The sequence below is a fragment of the Molossus molossus genome, unplaced genomic scaffold (genome assembly GCF_014108415.1).
Source record: "Molossus molossus isolate mMolMol1 unplaced genomic scaffold, mMolMol1.p scaffold_m16_p_7, whole genome shotgun sequence".
Taxonomy (NCBI): domain Eukaryota; kingdom Metazoa; phylum Chordata; class Mammalia; order Chiroptera; family Molossidae; genus Molossus; species Molossus molossus.
This window is the reverse complement of record NW_023425401.1, coordinates 79853958-79868656: the sequence shown is the minus strand read 5'-3', so window position 1 is coordinate 79868656 and position 14699 is coordinate 79853958. Positions and strand designations below refer to the sequence as shown.

General features: G+C 38.0%; 1 protein-coding gene across 1 annotated transcript in view; it reads right to left on the bottom strand.

Annotated features, from left to right (window-relative positions):
* The window catches only part of CFTR (CF transmembrane conductance regulator), a 241327-nt gene that overhangs the window by 57889 nt on the left and 168739 nt on the right, over window positions 1-14699 (bottom strand). Inside the window, exon 22 of the mRNA XM_036246835.1 lies at window positions 6815-7066. Coding sequence (XP_036102728.1) covers window positions 6815-7066 — 252 coding nt within the window. The remainder of the gene's footprint in view (window positions 1-6814; window positions 7067-14699) is intronic.

The following is a 14699-nucleotide window of genomic DNA, read 5'->3' as shown; positions in this document are numbered from 1 at the left end:
TGGGGTGGGGCGGGGCCTCAGGGAGTCAAGAGGGCGGGGCTACCAGTGTGAGCCAGGTTGCTGGAGTCCCAGATATGGCCACTGTCTGCTACCCCGGGGAAGGGCTCACCAAAGGAACAAAGGCCTCTGACAGCACGTTTGTCCCCGCGAAAGCCTCCTCTTCAGCCCTCGCTCCAGTGCCAAACAGCTCAGTTCTTCCCTGTATGTCTCTGGCGCCCCTCGAGCTGCCTCCCCTCCAAGCTTAGAGGGAGAGAGTCTGATAAGTCCGTGCGCGGGCCCTTTAGGGAGCTGCCTGGGGCTCCAGCTGCTTCAGCTTCCCTGAGCCTCAGTTCCCGCTGGTTTTTCCAGCCAGAAGTTATGGGGACTTCTCTTCCTGGCACTGGAACCCTGAGCGGGGCACCTGGTGTGGGACAGGGACCCCTCAGTCCTCAGGAAGGACCTTCCCAGCAGCGGGAGCCTCCTGATTTTTATCCGCCACACTTGGGTGTGGGACCAGCCGGTCGCACCTCCGCCCCTCGCGCCTCCGCCCCTCCTACCAGTCTGGATGTGGCTGCTGCTTTAATTCTGTAGTTGTAAGACTTCCATTCAGCTTGATTTCAGGCGGTTTTGAATGATGGTTGTTCTGTAGTTTAGTTGTAACTTTGATGTGGTTGTTGGAGGACGCGATACTGCGTTTACCTACGCCGCCATCTTGACCGGAAGTCTGCTTTCATTACTCTTATTCAACATAGTACTGGAAGTCAGCAACAACAATCAGACAGGAGAAAAAAATAAAAGGCATCCAAATTGGAAAGGAGGAAGTGAAATGTCATTAATTGCAGATGACATGATATTGTATAGAGAAAACCCTAACGACTCCACCAAATAAGTACTAGATTAAGTAAGTGAATTCAGCAAAGTAGCAGGATATAAAATTAACATCCAGAAATCGTTGGCAATTTTAAATATCAATAATAAACACACAAAAAGAGAAACTTAAAAAACACTCCCATTTACCATTGCAACTAAAAAAAATTAAGATACCTAGGAATAAATTTAACCAAGGAGGTAAAAGTCCTATACTTAGAAAAGTACATAACATTTAAAAAAGAAATAAAGGAATATACATACAAGTGGAAGCATATACCATGTTCATTCACTAAAATGTCCTTACTAATGAAAGCAATCGATAGATTCAAAACAATCCCTATTAAGTACCACTGGCATACTTCAAAGATCTAGAATAAATATTCCAAAAGCTTATATTAAGCCAAAAAGACCCTGAATAGCCACAGCAATCTTGAAATAGAAGAACAAAGTTGGAGGGATCAGAATACCAGACATCAGATTATACTACAAAGCCATTGTACTCAAAGCAGCATGCTACTGGCACAAAAACAAGCACATAAATCAGTGGAACAGAACAGAGAACCCAGAAATCAACCCAAGACATTACACAAGGGAGGCAAGAGCATACATAGAGTAAGGACAGCCTCTTCAATAAATATCATTGGGAGATTTGGACAGCTACATGCAAATAAATGAAACTAGACCACCAACTTTCACCACACACAAGAAGAAACTCAAAATGGGTAAAAGATGTAAATGTAATTCATGAAACCACAAAAAAATCCTAGAAGAAAATGTAGGCAGCAAAATCTCAGATATCACATATAGCAGAATTTTTACCAATTCATTGCTTAGGGCAAGAAAAACAGGGAAAAAATTAACAAATGGGACTATATCAAACTAAAAACCTTCTGCACAGCAAAAGAAACCATCAATAGAATGGGAGAACATATTTGCCAATGATACATCTGATAAAGACTTAATTTCTAAAATATATAAAGAACTTATACAACTTAACAAAAGGAAGACAAACAATAGAATTTAAAAATGGGCAAAGGACCTAAATAGATAATTCTCTGAAGAGGACATACAGATGGCCAAGAGACATATGAAAAAATTCTCAAAGACATTATTCATCACAGAGATGCAAATTAAAACAACAATGAGGTATCTCACCTCACACCTGCTAGAATGGGTCCCACCTGCAAATGAAGAAACGACAAGTGCTGGTGAGGATGTGGAGAAAAGGGAACCTTAGTACACTGCTGGTGGGAATGCACACTGTTGCAGTCACTATGGAAAACAGTATGGAGTTTCCGCAAAAAATTAAAAATGAAACTGCCATTAGACCCAGTGATCCCACTTCTAGCAATATATCCTAAGATTCCTGAATCACCAATCAGAAAAAATTCATGCACCCCTATGATCATAGCAGCACTATTTACAATAGCTACAATCTGGAAACAGCCCAAGTGCCAATCAGTAGATAAGCAGATAAAATGCTGTGGCACATATACACGGTATATGCAGCTGTGTAAAAGAACGATCTCTTACCATTTGAGACATCATGGAGGGACCTGGAGAGTATTATGCTAAGCGAAATAAATCAGTCAGAGAAAGACAAGTAGCACATGACCTCACTTCTATGTGGAATCTAATGAACAAAATAAACTGGTGAACACCAGAGACATAGAGGTGGGGTACAGACTGACAAGCCTCAGAGGAGGGGAACTGGGGGGAAAGAGATAAACCACAGAACTTATATGCATGTATGCATGACCAATGGACATAGACAACAAGGCTGGGGATGGGGCGGGGGGGATTAGGAGGAGGGTGTCAATGGGGGAAAAGAAGAAACATCTGTAACAAAAACAAATTAATTAAAAAAATTAAGCAAATAAACATAATTTTTAAATTAAAAAAAATAAAAGAGGGAACATTAAACATAATTATAGTCCAGCCAGTGTGGCTCACTGGTTGAGCACCAAGAGGTCACTGGTTCAATTCCTGGTCAGGGCACATGCCCAGGTTGTGGGCCCAATTCCTGGTGGGGGGCATGCAGGAGGTGGCCAATTGATGTTCTCTTTCATTGATGTTTCTATCTCTCTGTCCTTCTCTCTTCCTCTCTCTCTAAAAGATGAATAAAGAAAAAATAATTTAAAAAAATAAAACTTAATTACATATCCAATGATTAATAAAATAATAAAGGAATACTATGAGTAACTTTATGCCCAATACTTTGATAATCTAGATGAAATGGACCAATTCCTTGAAAGACACAATCTTCAGACTCACACAAGAAGAAATAGACAATCTAAATAGGCATATATCTTTTAAATAAGTTGAGCCAAAAATTAATATTCCTCCAAATCAGAAATCACTGGGCCCAAATAAATTCAGTGGTAAATTATACCAAACATTTAAAGTAGTTTCTACCAATTTGCTACAATCTCTTCTAGAAGATAGAAGCTGAGGAAATTCTATGAGGCCAGTCATTAACATAATACTGAAACTAGTCAAAGAGATTACAGACCAATATTTCTCATAAACATAGATCTAAAAAATCAAATCCAACAATGGTTAAAGAGGATTGTATACCATGACCAAGTGGGATTTATCCCAGATATATAAGGTTGGTTCAAAATTTGAGAATCAATTAATTTAATCCATCACATTAATGGGATAAATAAGAAAATCACATGCTCATATCAATAGATGCAGAAATTCATAACAAAATCCAATGCCAATTCCTGATAAAAACTCTCAGTAAACCTGGATTAAAGGAAACTTCCTCAACTTGATAAAGTGATCTGTAAAAACTCTTAGCTAACATTACAGGTAAGGCTGAGAAAGTCAAAGTTTTCTCGCTAACATCAAGAACAGAGCAAGGCTGTCCTTCCTCCTCACTCCTTTACACCATTACACCAAAAGTCCTATATAATAAAATAAGAAGAAAATAAAATAAAGGGCATGTAAATTGGGAAGGAAACAATATAACTGTGTTTATTCACAAAGGTCTTTAAATATGACAAAGGTCTTTTTTCAGTCTAAAGCTTACATTATTTATGAAAAAAATTAAAGTTATAAGAACAAAATTAGTCAAGGAGCCTCAGGAGGGGTTCAGGCAAGTGAAGTTCTCTGAAACTTAAAACTTAAGCTTTGTTAGCTTCACAATAAATCTGCCTCAGGTCTTACCGGATCTCATACTTCTTTAAGACTGTCATCTTTCGGGACAAATTCTAGTCACGTTATCTCTCTCTTCCTCTCTCTTTCTCCACCCTCTGTCCCCTTATTGTACTCCTTTTTCTTCCTTTAAGAGAAGCAGTGGCAATTTGTGGGAAAAAAACAAAAACTCTGAAGTCAGATAGACCTGGGTTTAAAATCTCTGCTACCTTACTCACTTGATTAAACTTCCATTTCTTCCATTGTGCACAAAAAAAGGTAACAATATCTACCTTTTTAGTTATAATAAAATCAAATGTGATAGCAAATAAAGATTTTTAAACAGTGATCAGGGCATGATAAGCATCCAACAAACAGTAGTTTCACTCTCTGGATGGCAAGATGCATAGCTTTGTGTGAGAACTTTTTAATCCTCCCACAGCACCTACACAACACCTTACAAAGAATAGCTATGAAACACACATGGCCTATTTTCTACATATAGGTTCGGGGAAAATGAAATGCCTGAGCATATTTTTTCTTCCTCATTTTACAGCATTTCTGATTGCTCTCATATCAGGAAAACTGTATAGAAATGTGTACGCTGAAAATTCTGTCACTCTACTAGAACTTGGTTGAATTTAATTGAGTGGGCAAGTGAGCACTGGTAAAGTTAATGGATGGAATGGGGTTAGGAGGAAGGAAAGCAAATCATTTACCACAGCTTTCAAATCTGGTTTATATCAAACTATTTGTTGCTATTGTTTATAACTTAATGATAGCACTTTAGGCATCCGTCCTGGTGACTCCAGGGACAGTGTTGCCAATTGCATCTCCTGATATATAAAGTAAAAGAAAGTAATGAATTATGCTTTTCTCAATTCAAGGGAGGAGTGAAGGCAAATTATTAATTTTACATAGTTCCAAAACATAACTTTAACATTTCTCTGAGTTCAATAATGAAGCAAAAATGTTAAAAATCTCAGAGATTCCATGAGGGCTATGATATAAAATATCCATAAACAACCTTATTCTAATACCAGGGGTAAATTCAACCTAAAAAGCTAAAAAATCTTTCCATTTATGTCCATTTAAAATTATTTTCTATCAAAAAAAAAGAAAAAGCCCATTACTTATAAAGAAATTTAATAGAGAGTTAATTTTAGTAGTAGGTGAATGTATTTATCCTAAACTATAAGATTAAAAAAGTAAGTCAAAATTTCCATTGTGCTATATTTAAGCCATTTAGCATGATATGCAGGAACTTTCTGCTCATTCTGTTCTTTTTTTTTTTTTTTAAACTAAACTTTATCCAATGCATTAAATTATAAAATATTTCTAAACCTATGAACAAAGGCAAGTGATAACAGTCTCCTCCTATGTAGTGATAGTAATGGTGGCCTAATAAATTTTCCTGACCATTATCTCAATAGTTGTTTTTTTTAATCTCTATTTGAAATTAAACCACCAAGACATGAAAGCTTTAAATTTAGCTTTCACAAGACACGGCTTTCTTATATTCTACCTCAATTTGAAAAAAAAAAAAAATAATAATAATAATAATCAAAACAATATAATAATGCAGTGCATGGAGGGACCTGGAAAGTATCATCCTAAGTGAAACAAGCCAAACAGAGAAAGACAAATTTCATATGATCTCACTTATTTGTGGAATATAATGAACACAACAGTTTGAGGAATGGGGTAGTCCCAGAGACGCAGAAGCGGGGTACAGACTGACAATCCCCTAAGGAGTGGGGAGGTGGGGGAGGGATGAACCACAGAACTTATACGCATGTATGCATGAACAGTGGACATGGACAGCAATCTGGGGAAGGGGCAGGGAGGGGAGGGAGAGGGGGGAATCAGTGGGGGAAAAAAGGAGAATCATCTGTAACAAAAATTAATCAACAACAAAAAAAGACACATTTATAGCCCTGGCCGGTTTGGCTCAGCGGTTAGAGCGTTGGCCTGCGGTCCAGAGAGACCCGGGTTCAGTTTCCGCTAGGGACACGTGCCTCGGTTGCAGTTTGTCCCCGGCCCTGGTTAGTCGTGAGGATGGCAACCACTCGATGTGTCCCTTTCACGTCGATGTTTCTCTTTCTCTCTTCCTCTCTCTCCCTCCCACTCTGTCTGAACAAAAAATGAGGAAGGTCCTTGGGTGAGGATTAAAAAAAAAAAAAGACACATTTATAGAACATGAAATGCAGAAAGAATGTCCATCTCTATCTCCAAGAATCAATTCCAGAATCAGAATATTTGAGTACTTTCTATGTGTTCAGCCCAGTGCTGGGATCTATGAGGAATAATTCAAAATAATGCATGGCTATTTTTTATTATTAAATAATAAAATTTACTTAGTAAATTACTGGGAAAAATTTAATTCATACCTTGATTAAAACCCCAACTAAACAAACAGAAAAAAAGCATAGAAAAAAAAAAGTACTACTTCATTGACATTAGGTAAAATTTAAGAAGACATTAGATGGAATCAACAACAAAATATTTCTCTTATAGAAAACATGTTATAATTTTGATTTATTTGATGATTTTTTAAGTTAGTAACCTAGTAATCAATTAGATATTCTGAATATAGAATCATATTTAGATTAAACTATTATACAGATTCAGGACTCTGCAAACTAAATTTCATATAAAAAAATAATGAATCCATATAATAATAATTTGAAATATGTGTGTTCAATATGGATCCCAATATACAATAATGGTGTTACAAATGGATTCTGTGAACACATCACTCTAGGCTACTGAGATTTATTTACTGAATCCAGGTCTAAAAAAGTAAGCAATTTTGAAATCTTACCCTCTGGCCAGGACTTATTGAGAAGGAAATGTTCTCTAATATGGCATTTCCATTCTCTATGTATTTTGCTGTGAGGTCTTTGATGGTCATTTGGCCCCCTGAGGGCCAGATGTCATCTTTCTTCACATGCTGATTCTCAACAATCATAATTTTCGAGAGCTGGCTATCCTTGGGTAGTTTGCTTGACTTGGTAGATTTACTTTCTTCTGTTTGCATGTCTATAAACTTAAAGACTCGGCTCACAGATCGCATCTGAAATGAAAATAACAATATTTATTTTTGTTTGATTTAGAATTGCAGGCAATATCATAATTAGTTTGAAGTTTTCTAAAAAATAACTAGTAGGATATAACACTAGCTAGTCATCACTTGGTTATTTGTCAGAAGATTTTTCAATGAACTCACAGGAAATAATTGGCTATAATTAAAAGTTTAACCAGAGAAATTTAACTAGGACCTATATAAATGGGTTTTGAGTAGACCTGTTTATTTTTCTAATTACTTAATTCTCACTTATGCAACCCACACATAAATAGCCAAACTATACTCAAGGAAAGAGATAATGTCAAGGGGAAATTTTTTTCTACTATGAGCAACACTGTACAATGTTATACGATTGATATTATAATAAAATATTCAACACCTCAAAACTACCACAGAGGATTCTTGTCTATCTTTTGAATTGCCTTAATAACTCTCTATAATTCTACATGTCAACTGGGTAGTAAGTGAACTCTTGATGTATAGTAAATATTGAGTATCTTCATAATATTCTTCAAATAAATTTAAGTCATTGGCATACATCTGTAGTTAAATAATTATATTTTAATCATTTTAAAAATCAATTTCCACTGCTGAGCAAAATGTGACTATGTATAATGGTTGTATTTGAAATTAATTATGCATGTTTTATAAACTTATTTATGTAACATTTAATAATGTATATCTTTAATGTACATAGAAATAAAAGAGTTCAAATATCAACAATTATGATTTATTGGAATTTGGGACATAATTTTTAAAATACTGTGACATATAAAATAGTCTGACTCAGACCTTCCCAAGTGTTAATAATAGCTTACTGGACAGAAATTTACTGCTTTTCTTGTCTCAAAAGTAAGTGTTGATTCTGGCTTTACTCAGTCAATAATTTATCCTCCTTCTTTACAATGTTAATGTATTATTTTATTTATAGTTAAGGTGTAGATTATTAAAAATGATATTTTTACCAAAAAATAAATAAATAAATAGGTGGGAAGAAATGCATTTGTTGACTTCTGGTCCAGATGGAGGTGTAGGTAAACACAGTACTCGCTTCCTCTCATAACCACATCAAAATTACAGCTGAACTACAGAACAACCATCATTCAGAACTCCTAAAATTGAGCTGAATGGACGTCCTACAAATATGAAATTAAAGAAGCCACATCAACTCTGGTAGTACAGGCATAGGCATTGAAAGGCTGCTCCCATACCCACGTGGGGTGTATAAAACTCAGGAGGGCTATCTTGGCTGTGAAGATCCCCCTGAGGAGTGAAGGGTTCCAGCCCCACACCAGGCCCACCAGCTCAGGGTTCCAGTGCCAGGAAGCAAGTCCCCATAACTTCTGGCTGTAAAAACCAGTGGAGATTGAGGCAGAGGGAGGCTGAGGCTGCTGGAGTCCTAGACATTTCACTTAAAGTGTCAATGCATGGACTTATTCAGACTCACTCCTTCTGGGCTCCAGCGTGGGGGAAGCAGCTTGAAAGGCACTAGAGATATACGGGGAGGAACTGAGTTATTTGGCATTGCAGGGAGAGATGGAGGGGTGGCTTTCTCTCGGACAGATGTGCCAGTGGAGGCCATTGTTGCTTCAGTAAGCCCTTCCTCCACTGTTTGCCCCACCCCGGTGATTCCTGAGGCTCTGTCCCACCCAACTTTCAGACCCATCCAAGCTGTGTCCAGTGGCTATACAATAGGAATGGCCTGTATTGTCTCACGCTTGAGATTTTCCTAAAATCTCTCAAACAAGCAGCATCTGGCCGCAGCAAGCCCCGAAGATCTAAGTGGCCCCAGACCTGGCACTAGCAGCAGTTTCACACCTTGGCCTTGCCTGGATACCTCACAGCCCAGCACTAGAAGCGGCCATTTGCAAATCATTTTTGTAGCTTATGCCTGTTGGCCTTGCGTAAAATGCAGGCGGTGGCAGACCTTGGCCTGCACCCCCTGGAAGTCCCCAGAGCCAGCATACACAGTGGACAGCTTCAAATCATGTCAAAGCACCACCAGCCAACCACCTCCACAAGCAACACACTCAGGGGTGGACTCAGTGGGTACCACAGCCCTGCTGAAATAAGTCTCATTCTGTATGACGGGCCCCTGAACAGCTAATTTTCCAACATGATCAGAGGTTGGTGGTCCGTGGTCGCAGCCAGTTCTTGCAGCTGATCAGCCTAACTAAATTTATCCCATTGATGTATCAATAGCAATCAAGACTCAATTACAACAGAAGGATGTACAGTACACATGGGGCATGGACCTCAAGTGCTCAGCTGGGGTGATCAGGGAGGCTGTGCCACTGGACCATACACGGCACCTACAACATGAATCACTCTACCAAACCTAGGAGATGTAGCAGCTCTGCTTAATACATAGAAATAAACACAGGGAGGCAGCAAAAATGAGGAGACAAAGAAACAAGTACTAAATGAAATAATGGAACAAAATTCCAGGAATAGAAAGAATAATTTAAAGGGAAACAGACATAGAAGACCAAGAAGCACAGAGTTCCAAAGAAAATGAACCCAAAGAGGTCCACACCAAGACACATCATCAGCAAAATGCCAAAGGTTAAACACAAAGAAAGAATCTTAAAAGCAGCAAAAGAAAAGCAGTTTATTACCTACAAAGGTGCTCCCATAAGACTGTCAGCAGATTCCTCAAACGAAATTTTGCAGGCCATAAAGAAATGTCAAGAGATATTCAAAGTGATGAAAAGCAATGACCTATAACCAAGATTACTCTAACCTGCAAAGCTATCATTTAGAATTGATGGACATCATTACCCAAAGCAATCTATAGACTCAATGCAATTCCCATCAAAATACCAATGACATATTTCACAGAACTAGAACAAATACTTCAAAAGTTCATATGGAACCAAAAAAGACCCTGAATAGCCACAACAATTTTGAAAAAGAAGGACAAAGTAGGTGGGATCACAATACTGGATATCAGGTTATACTATAAAAGTACTGTAATCAAAACAGCCTAGTACTGGCACAAGAACAGGCATATAGACCAGTGAAACAGAATAGAGAACCCGGAAATAGACCCAAGACATTATGCTCAATTAATATTTGACAAAGGTGGCAAGAGCATACAATAGAGTTAATACAGCCTCTTTAATAAATGGTGTTGGGAAAATTGGACAGCTACATGCAAAAAAATGAAACTAGACCATCAACTTACACCACACACAAGAATAAACTCAAAATGGACAAAAGACTTAAATGTGACTCATGAATCCATAAAAATCCTAGAATAAAATGTAGGCAACAAAATTTCAGACATCATATGCAGCAGAATTTTCACTAACACATCACCTAAGGCAACAGAAACAAAGGAGAAAATGAACACATGGGACTATATCAAACTCAAAAGCTTCTGCACAGCAAAAGATACAACCATCAAAATGGAAAGGCAACCCACTGTATGGGAGAACATCATTGCCAATGATACATCAGATAAGGGGTTAATTTCTAAAATATATAGATTGCTCATACAGCTCAACAAAAGAAAGACAAAGAACCCAATTAAAAAATGGGAAGAGGAGCTGAATAGACACCTCTTGAAACAGGACATACAAGTGGCCAAGAGACATATGAAGAAATGCTCAACATAACTAATCATCAGAGAGAGGCAAATTAAAACAACAATGACGTATCACCTCACACCTGTCAGAAAGGCCACCATCAACAAATCATCAAACAACAAGTGTTTGGAAGGGTGTGGAGAAAAGGAGTGTTTTCTCAAAAAATTAAAAATTGAACTGCCATTTGACCCAGTAATCCCACTTCTAGGAATATACCTTAAGATGCCTGAAACACCAATCAGAAAGAATATATGTACCTCCATGTTTGTAGCAGCACTATTTACAGTAGCTAAGATCTGGAAACAGCCCATGTCCATCAGTAGACAAATGGATAAAAAAGCAGTGGTATATATACACAGTGAAGTACTATGCAGCTGTAAGAAAGATTTATATCCTTTGAGACGACTTGGAGGGACCTGGAAAGTATTATCCTAAGTGAAACAAGCCAAGCAGAAAAAGACAAATACCACATGATCTCACTTAATTGTGTAATATAATGAACATAGCAGTCTGAGGAATAGGGTAGACCCAGAGATGTGGAAGTAGGGTACAGACTAACAACCCTCAGAAGAGGGGGTGATGGGGGGAGGGAAGAGATAAACTACAAAACTTATACACATGTACGCATAACCAATGGACATGGACAACAAAGCCGGGGACAAGGTGGGGGGGATGGGGAGGAGGGTGTCAATGGGGTAAAAAAGGAGAAACATCTGTAACAAACAAAAACAAAACAAAAACAAACAAACAAAAAAGAATTGATGGACATATCAAGAGTTTCCCAGACAAGAAAAAACTAAAGGTGTCATCACCACCAAATTAGCATTATATGAAATGTTAAAGGGTCTTCTTAAAAAAGGAGATAAAAAAAAAATATGAACAATAAAATGGCAGTAAATACTTAGCTATCAACAATTGAATCTATAAATCAAATGAACAAGCAGAACAGAAACAGACTCAACAATACTGAGAAATTTTTGTTGGTTGCCAGATGGGAGGGGTTTTAGGGGACAAATGAAAAAGGTGAAGGGATTGCCCTGGCCGGTTTGGCTCAGCGGTTAGAGCGTCAGCCTGTGGTCCGGAGAGACCTGGGTTCGGTTCCCGCTAAGGGCATGTACCTTGGTTGCAGTTTGTCCCCAGCCCTGGTTGGGTCGTGTGGGTGGCAGCCACTCGATGTGTCGCTTTCACGTCGATGCTTCTCTCTCTCTCTCTCCCTCTCACTCTATCTGAACAAAATATCGAAAGATGTCCTCGGGTGAGGATAAAAAAAAAAAAAAAAAAAAAAGGTGAAGGGGTTAAGAAGTACTCCTTGGTTATTACAGAATAATCATGGGAATATAGCACAGGGAATATAGTCAATAATATTCTAATAACTAGGCATGGTGCTGGATGGGTACAGGATTTATTGTGGTGATCACTTAAATTATATAATGTATGGTCACTGGGGTGTACACCTGAGACTAATATAATAATGTACGTCAACTCTAATTGAAAACAAAAATGATAACACACATACATACACATACGCATACACAAAATGCATTAAAGCATTTGCTTATATTATTTCTATTTTTTCATCTTCAAAATTAGCTGGGAAAATTCTTCATCTTTAGTATGGAATGACTGATAGATGAAGCTGAGAAATTTAGATACTGATCTTCAGTGGCACATTAAAAGTTCCAGCTTAGTACATCTAATTGCATTGCCTGTTGCCATTGATCAAGCCTACTATTTGTGAAGTTCTTTCTTTTATCTACTAATTCTGTGTTTCAATTTCCTTCATCTTGGAATTACCTTCAACAACTGTTTAAGATTCAAGAGGAGAATCCTTTTAAGAAACACCATTTTTATTTTATTTTTTTCTCACCCGAGGACATTTTTTGCATTTATTTTCAGATATAGCGGGATGGAGAGAGGAAGGAAGAGAGAGAGAGAAACATCAATGTGAAAGAGACACATCAAGTGGTTGCCACCCACATGACCCCAACTGGGGCCAGGGACAAACTACAACCAAGGTACATGCCCTTAAGGGGAACCGAACCTGAGACTCTCTGGTCTACGGGTGAAGCTCTAACCGCTGAGCCAAACTAGCCAAGGCCACACCTACTGTTAATGGAAATGAAAGTATTCAACGCCAGGGCACTCCGAGTTTTTGCTGAATTGCGGCCATACAGGACAGTGGCTAGTGTGCTCCTTCCCAGAGCTGTGGGGAAAATCAGCAGCGCCCCCTCAGAGATTCAGCCTTTCCCAAGTGAGGCAAAGAAATGCAAATTGAGGCTCATTAATACCCAGCATATATCCCACCCTTTGGAAATCCTCTTATGCAGAACACTAGGGCTACATTCCAAGGCACTGAGTAACTAAGACTACTAGCCACCAGGAAAAAGCTAGAGGATAACTAAACCTTTCCAGGGCGTGCAAATCTACCCAGGAAAGTAAGACTTGACAGTGGTGTTTAACGTGGGTCCACCCAGGCTCATCCAAACCCAGTAGAGGGAGCCACAAATAGCAGAACACCCACAGGGAAAATTTGGCAGGTTCCAAAACCCACTGAGATAACTACAATGGTAAAACAAAGAAACAAATCCCAAATGAAAGAACAAGAGAACTCTATAGAAGAGGAGATAAATGAAATGCAGCTAAGCAAATTATCAGAGGTAGAGTTCAGAACCATAATCTTAAAGAATCTCAACAGCATGAGTAAGGACATCAGCACGAGTAAAGATATAGAAACATTGAAAACCAACCAAGTGGAAATGAAGAATGACATAGCAGAAATTAAGAATACATTGGAGGACTAACCAGCAGAGTAGAGGAAGCTGAGGGCCGGATCAGTGAATTAGAAGACAAGGTAGAAAAAATCAACCAATCAGAAAACTAAAAGGAAAAAAACAATTAAGAAACAGGAAGACTACTTAGGAGAACTGTGGTAAAACTGGAAGCGTAATAAAATTCGCATTATAGGAATCCCCAAAGAGGAAAAAAATGGGCAAGGATTAGAGAATATATTTGGAGAAATAGTGACAGAAAACTTTCCTAACTTGGTGAAGGAAGAAGGCATTCAAGTTCAAGAAGCACAGGGAGAATCAAGTAACAAGAACCCAAACAGTCCCACACCAAGACACATAGTAATTAAAATACCAAAAATTAAAGAAAAAGAGAGAATCCTAAAAGCAGCAAGAGATAAGCAATGGCTTACCTACAAAGGAAACCCCATAAGGCTCTCAAATGACTTCTCAACAGAAACAGTACAGGCCAGAAGGGAGTGGCATGAAGTCATCAAGGTCATGAAAATCAAAGATCTGAATCCAAGACTACTCTATCCTGCAAGGCTATCATTCAAAATTGAAGGTCAAATAAAGAGCTTCCCAGACAAAAAAAAAAAAAAAAAAAAAAAGGCTAAGGGAATATATTAACACCAGACAAGCACTGCAAAATATGCTAAAAGGACTGCTGTAATTAATAGAAGAAATAGCAAGAAAAATAGAACCACACTAAACAAAAATGGCAATAAATAAATACATATCAATTATCACCTTAAATGTGAATGGTTTGAATGCTCTGATAAAAAGACATAGAGCAGCTGACTTGATAAGAAAGCACGACTCACATATATGTTGTTTACAAGACCAACCTCACAAACAAAAATTCACATAGGTTGAAAGTGAAGGTATGGAAAAAAATCTCAAGCAAATGGAAAGCAAAATAAAGCTGGGGTAGCTATACTCATATCTGATAAAGTAGATTTCAAAATGAAGGCCATAACTAGAAACAAAGAATGCCACTACATAATATTGAAAGGATCTATCCAAGAGGAAGATATAACCTTGGTAAACATATATGCACCTAATTTAGGAGCACCAACATATATTAAAAATCCTCTGGAGGACTTCAAAGGAGAAATCAACAGCAATACAATAATAGCAGAGGACTTCAATACCCCAATAACACCACTGGATAGATCTTCTAGACAAAAAATTAACAAGAAAACACAGACTCTATATCAAGCACTAGATCAAATAGATATCTAC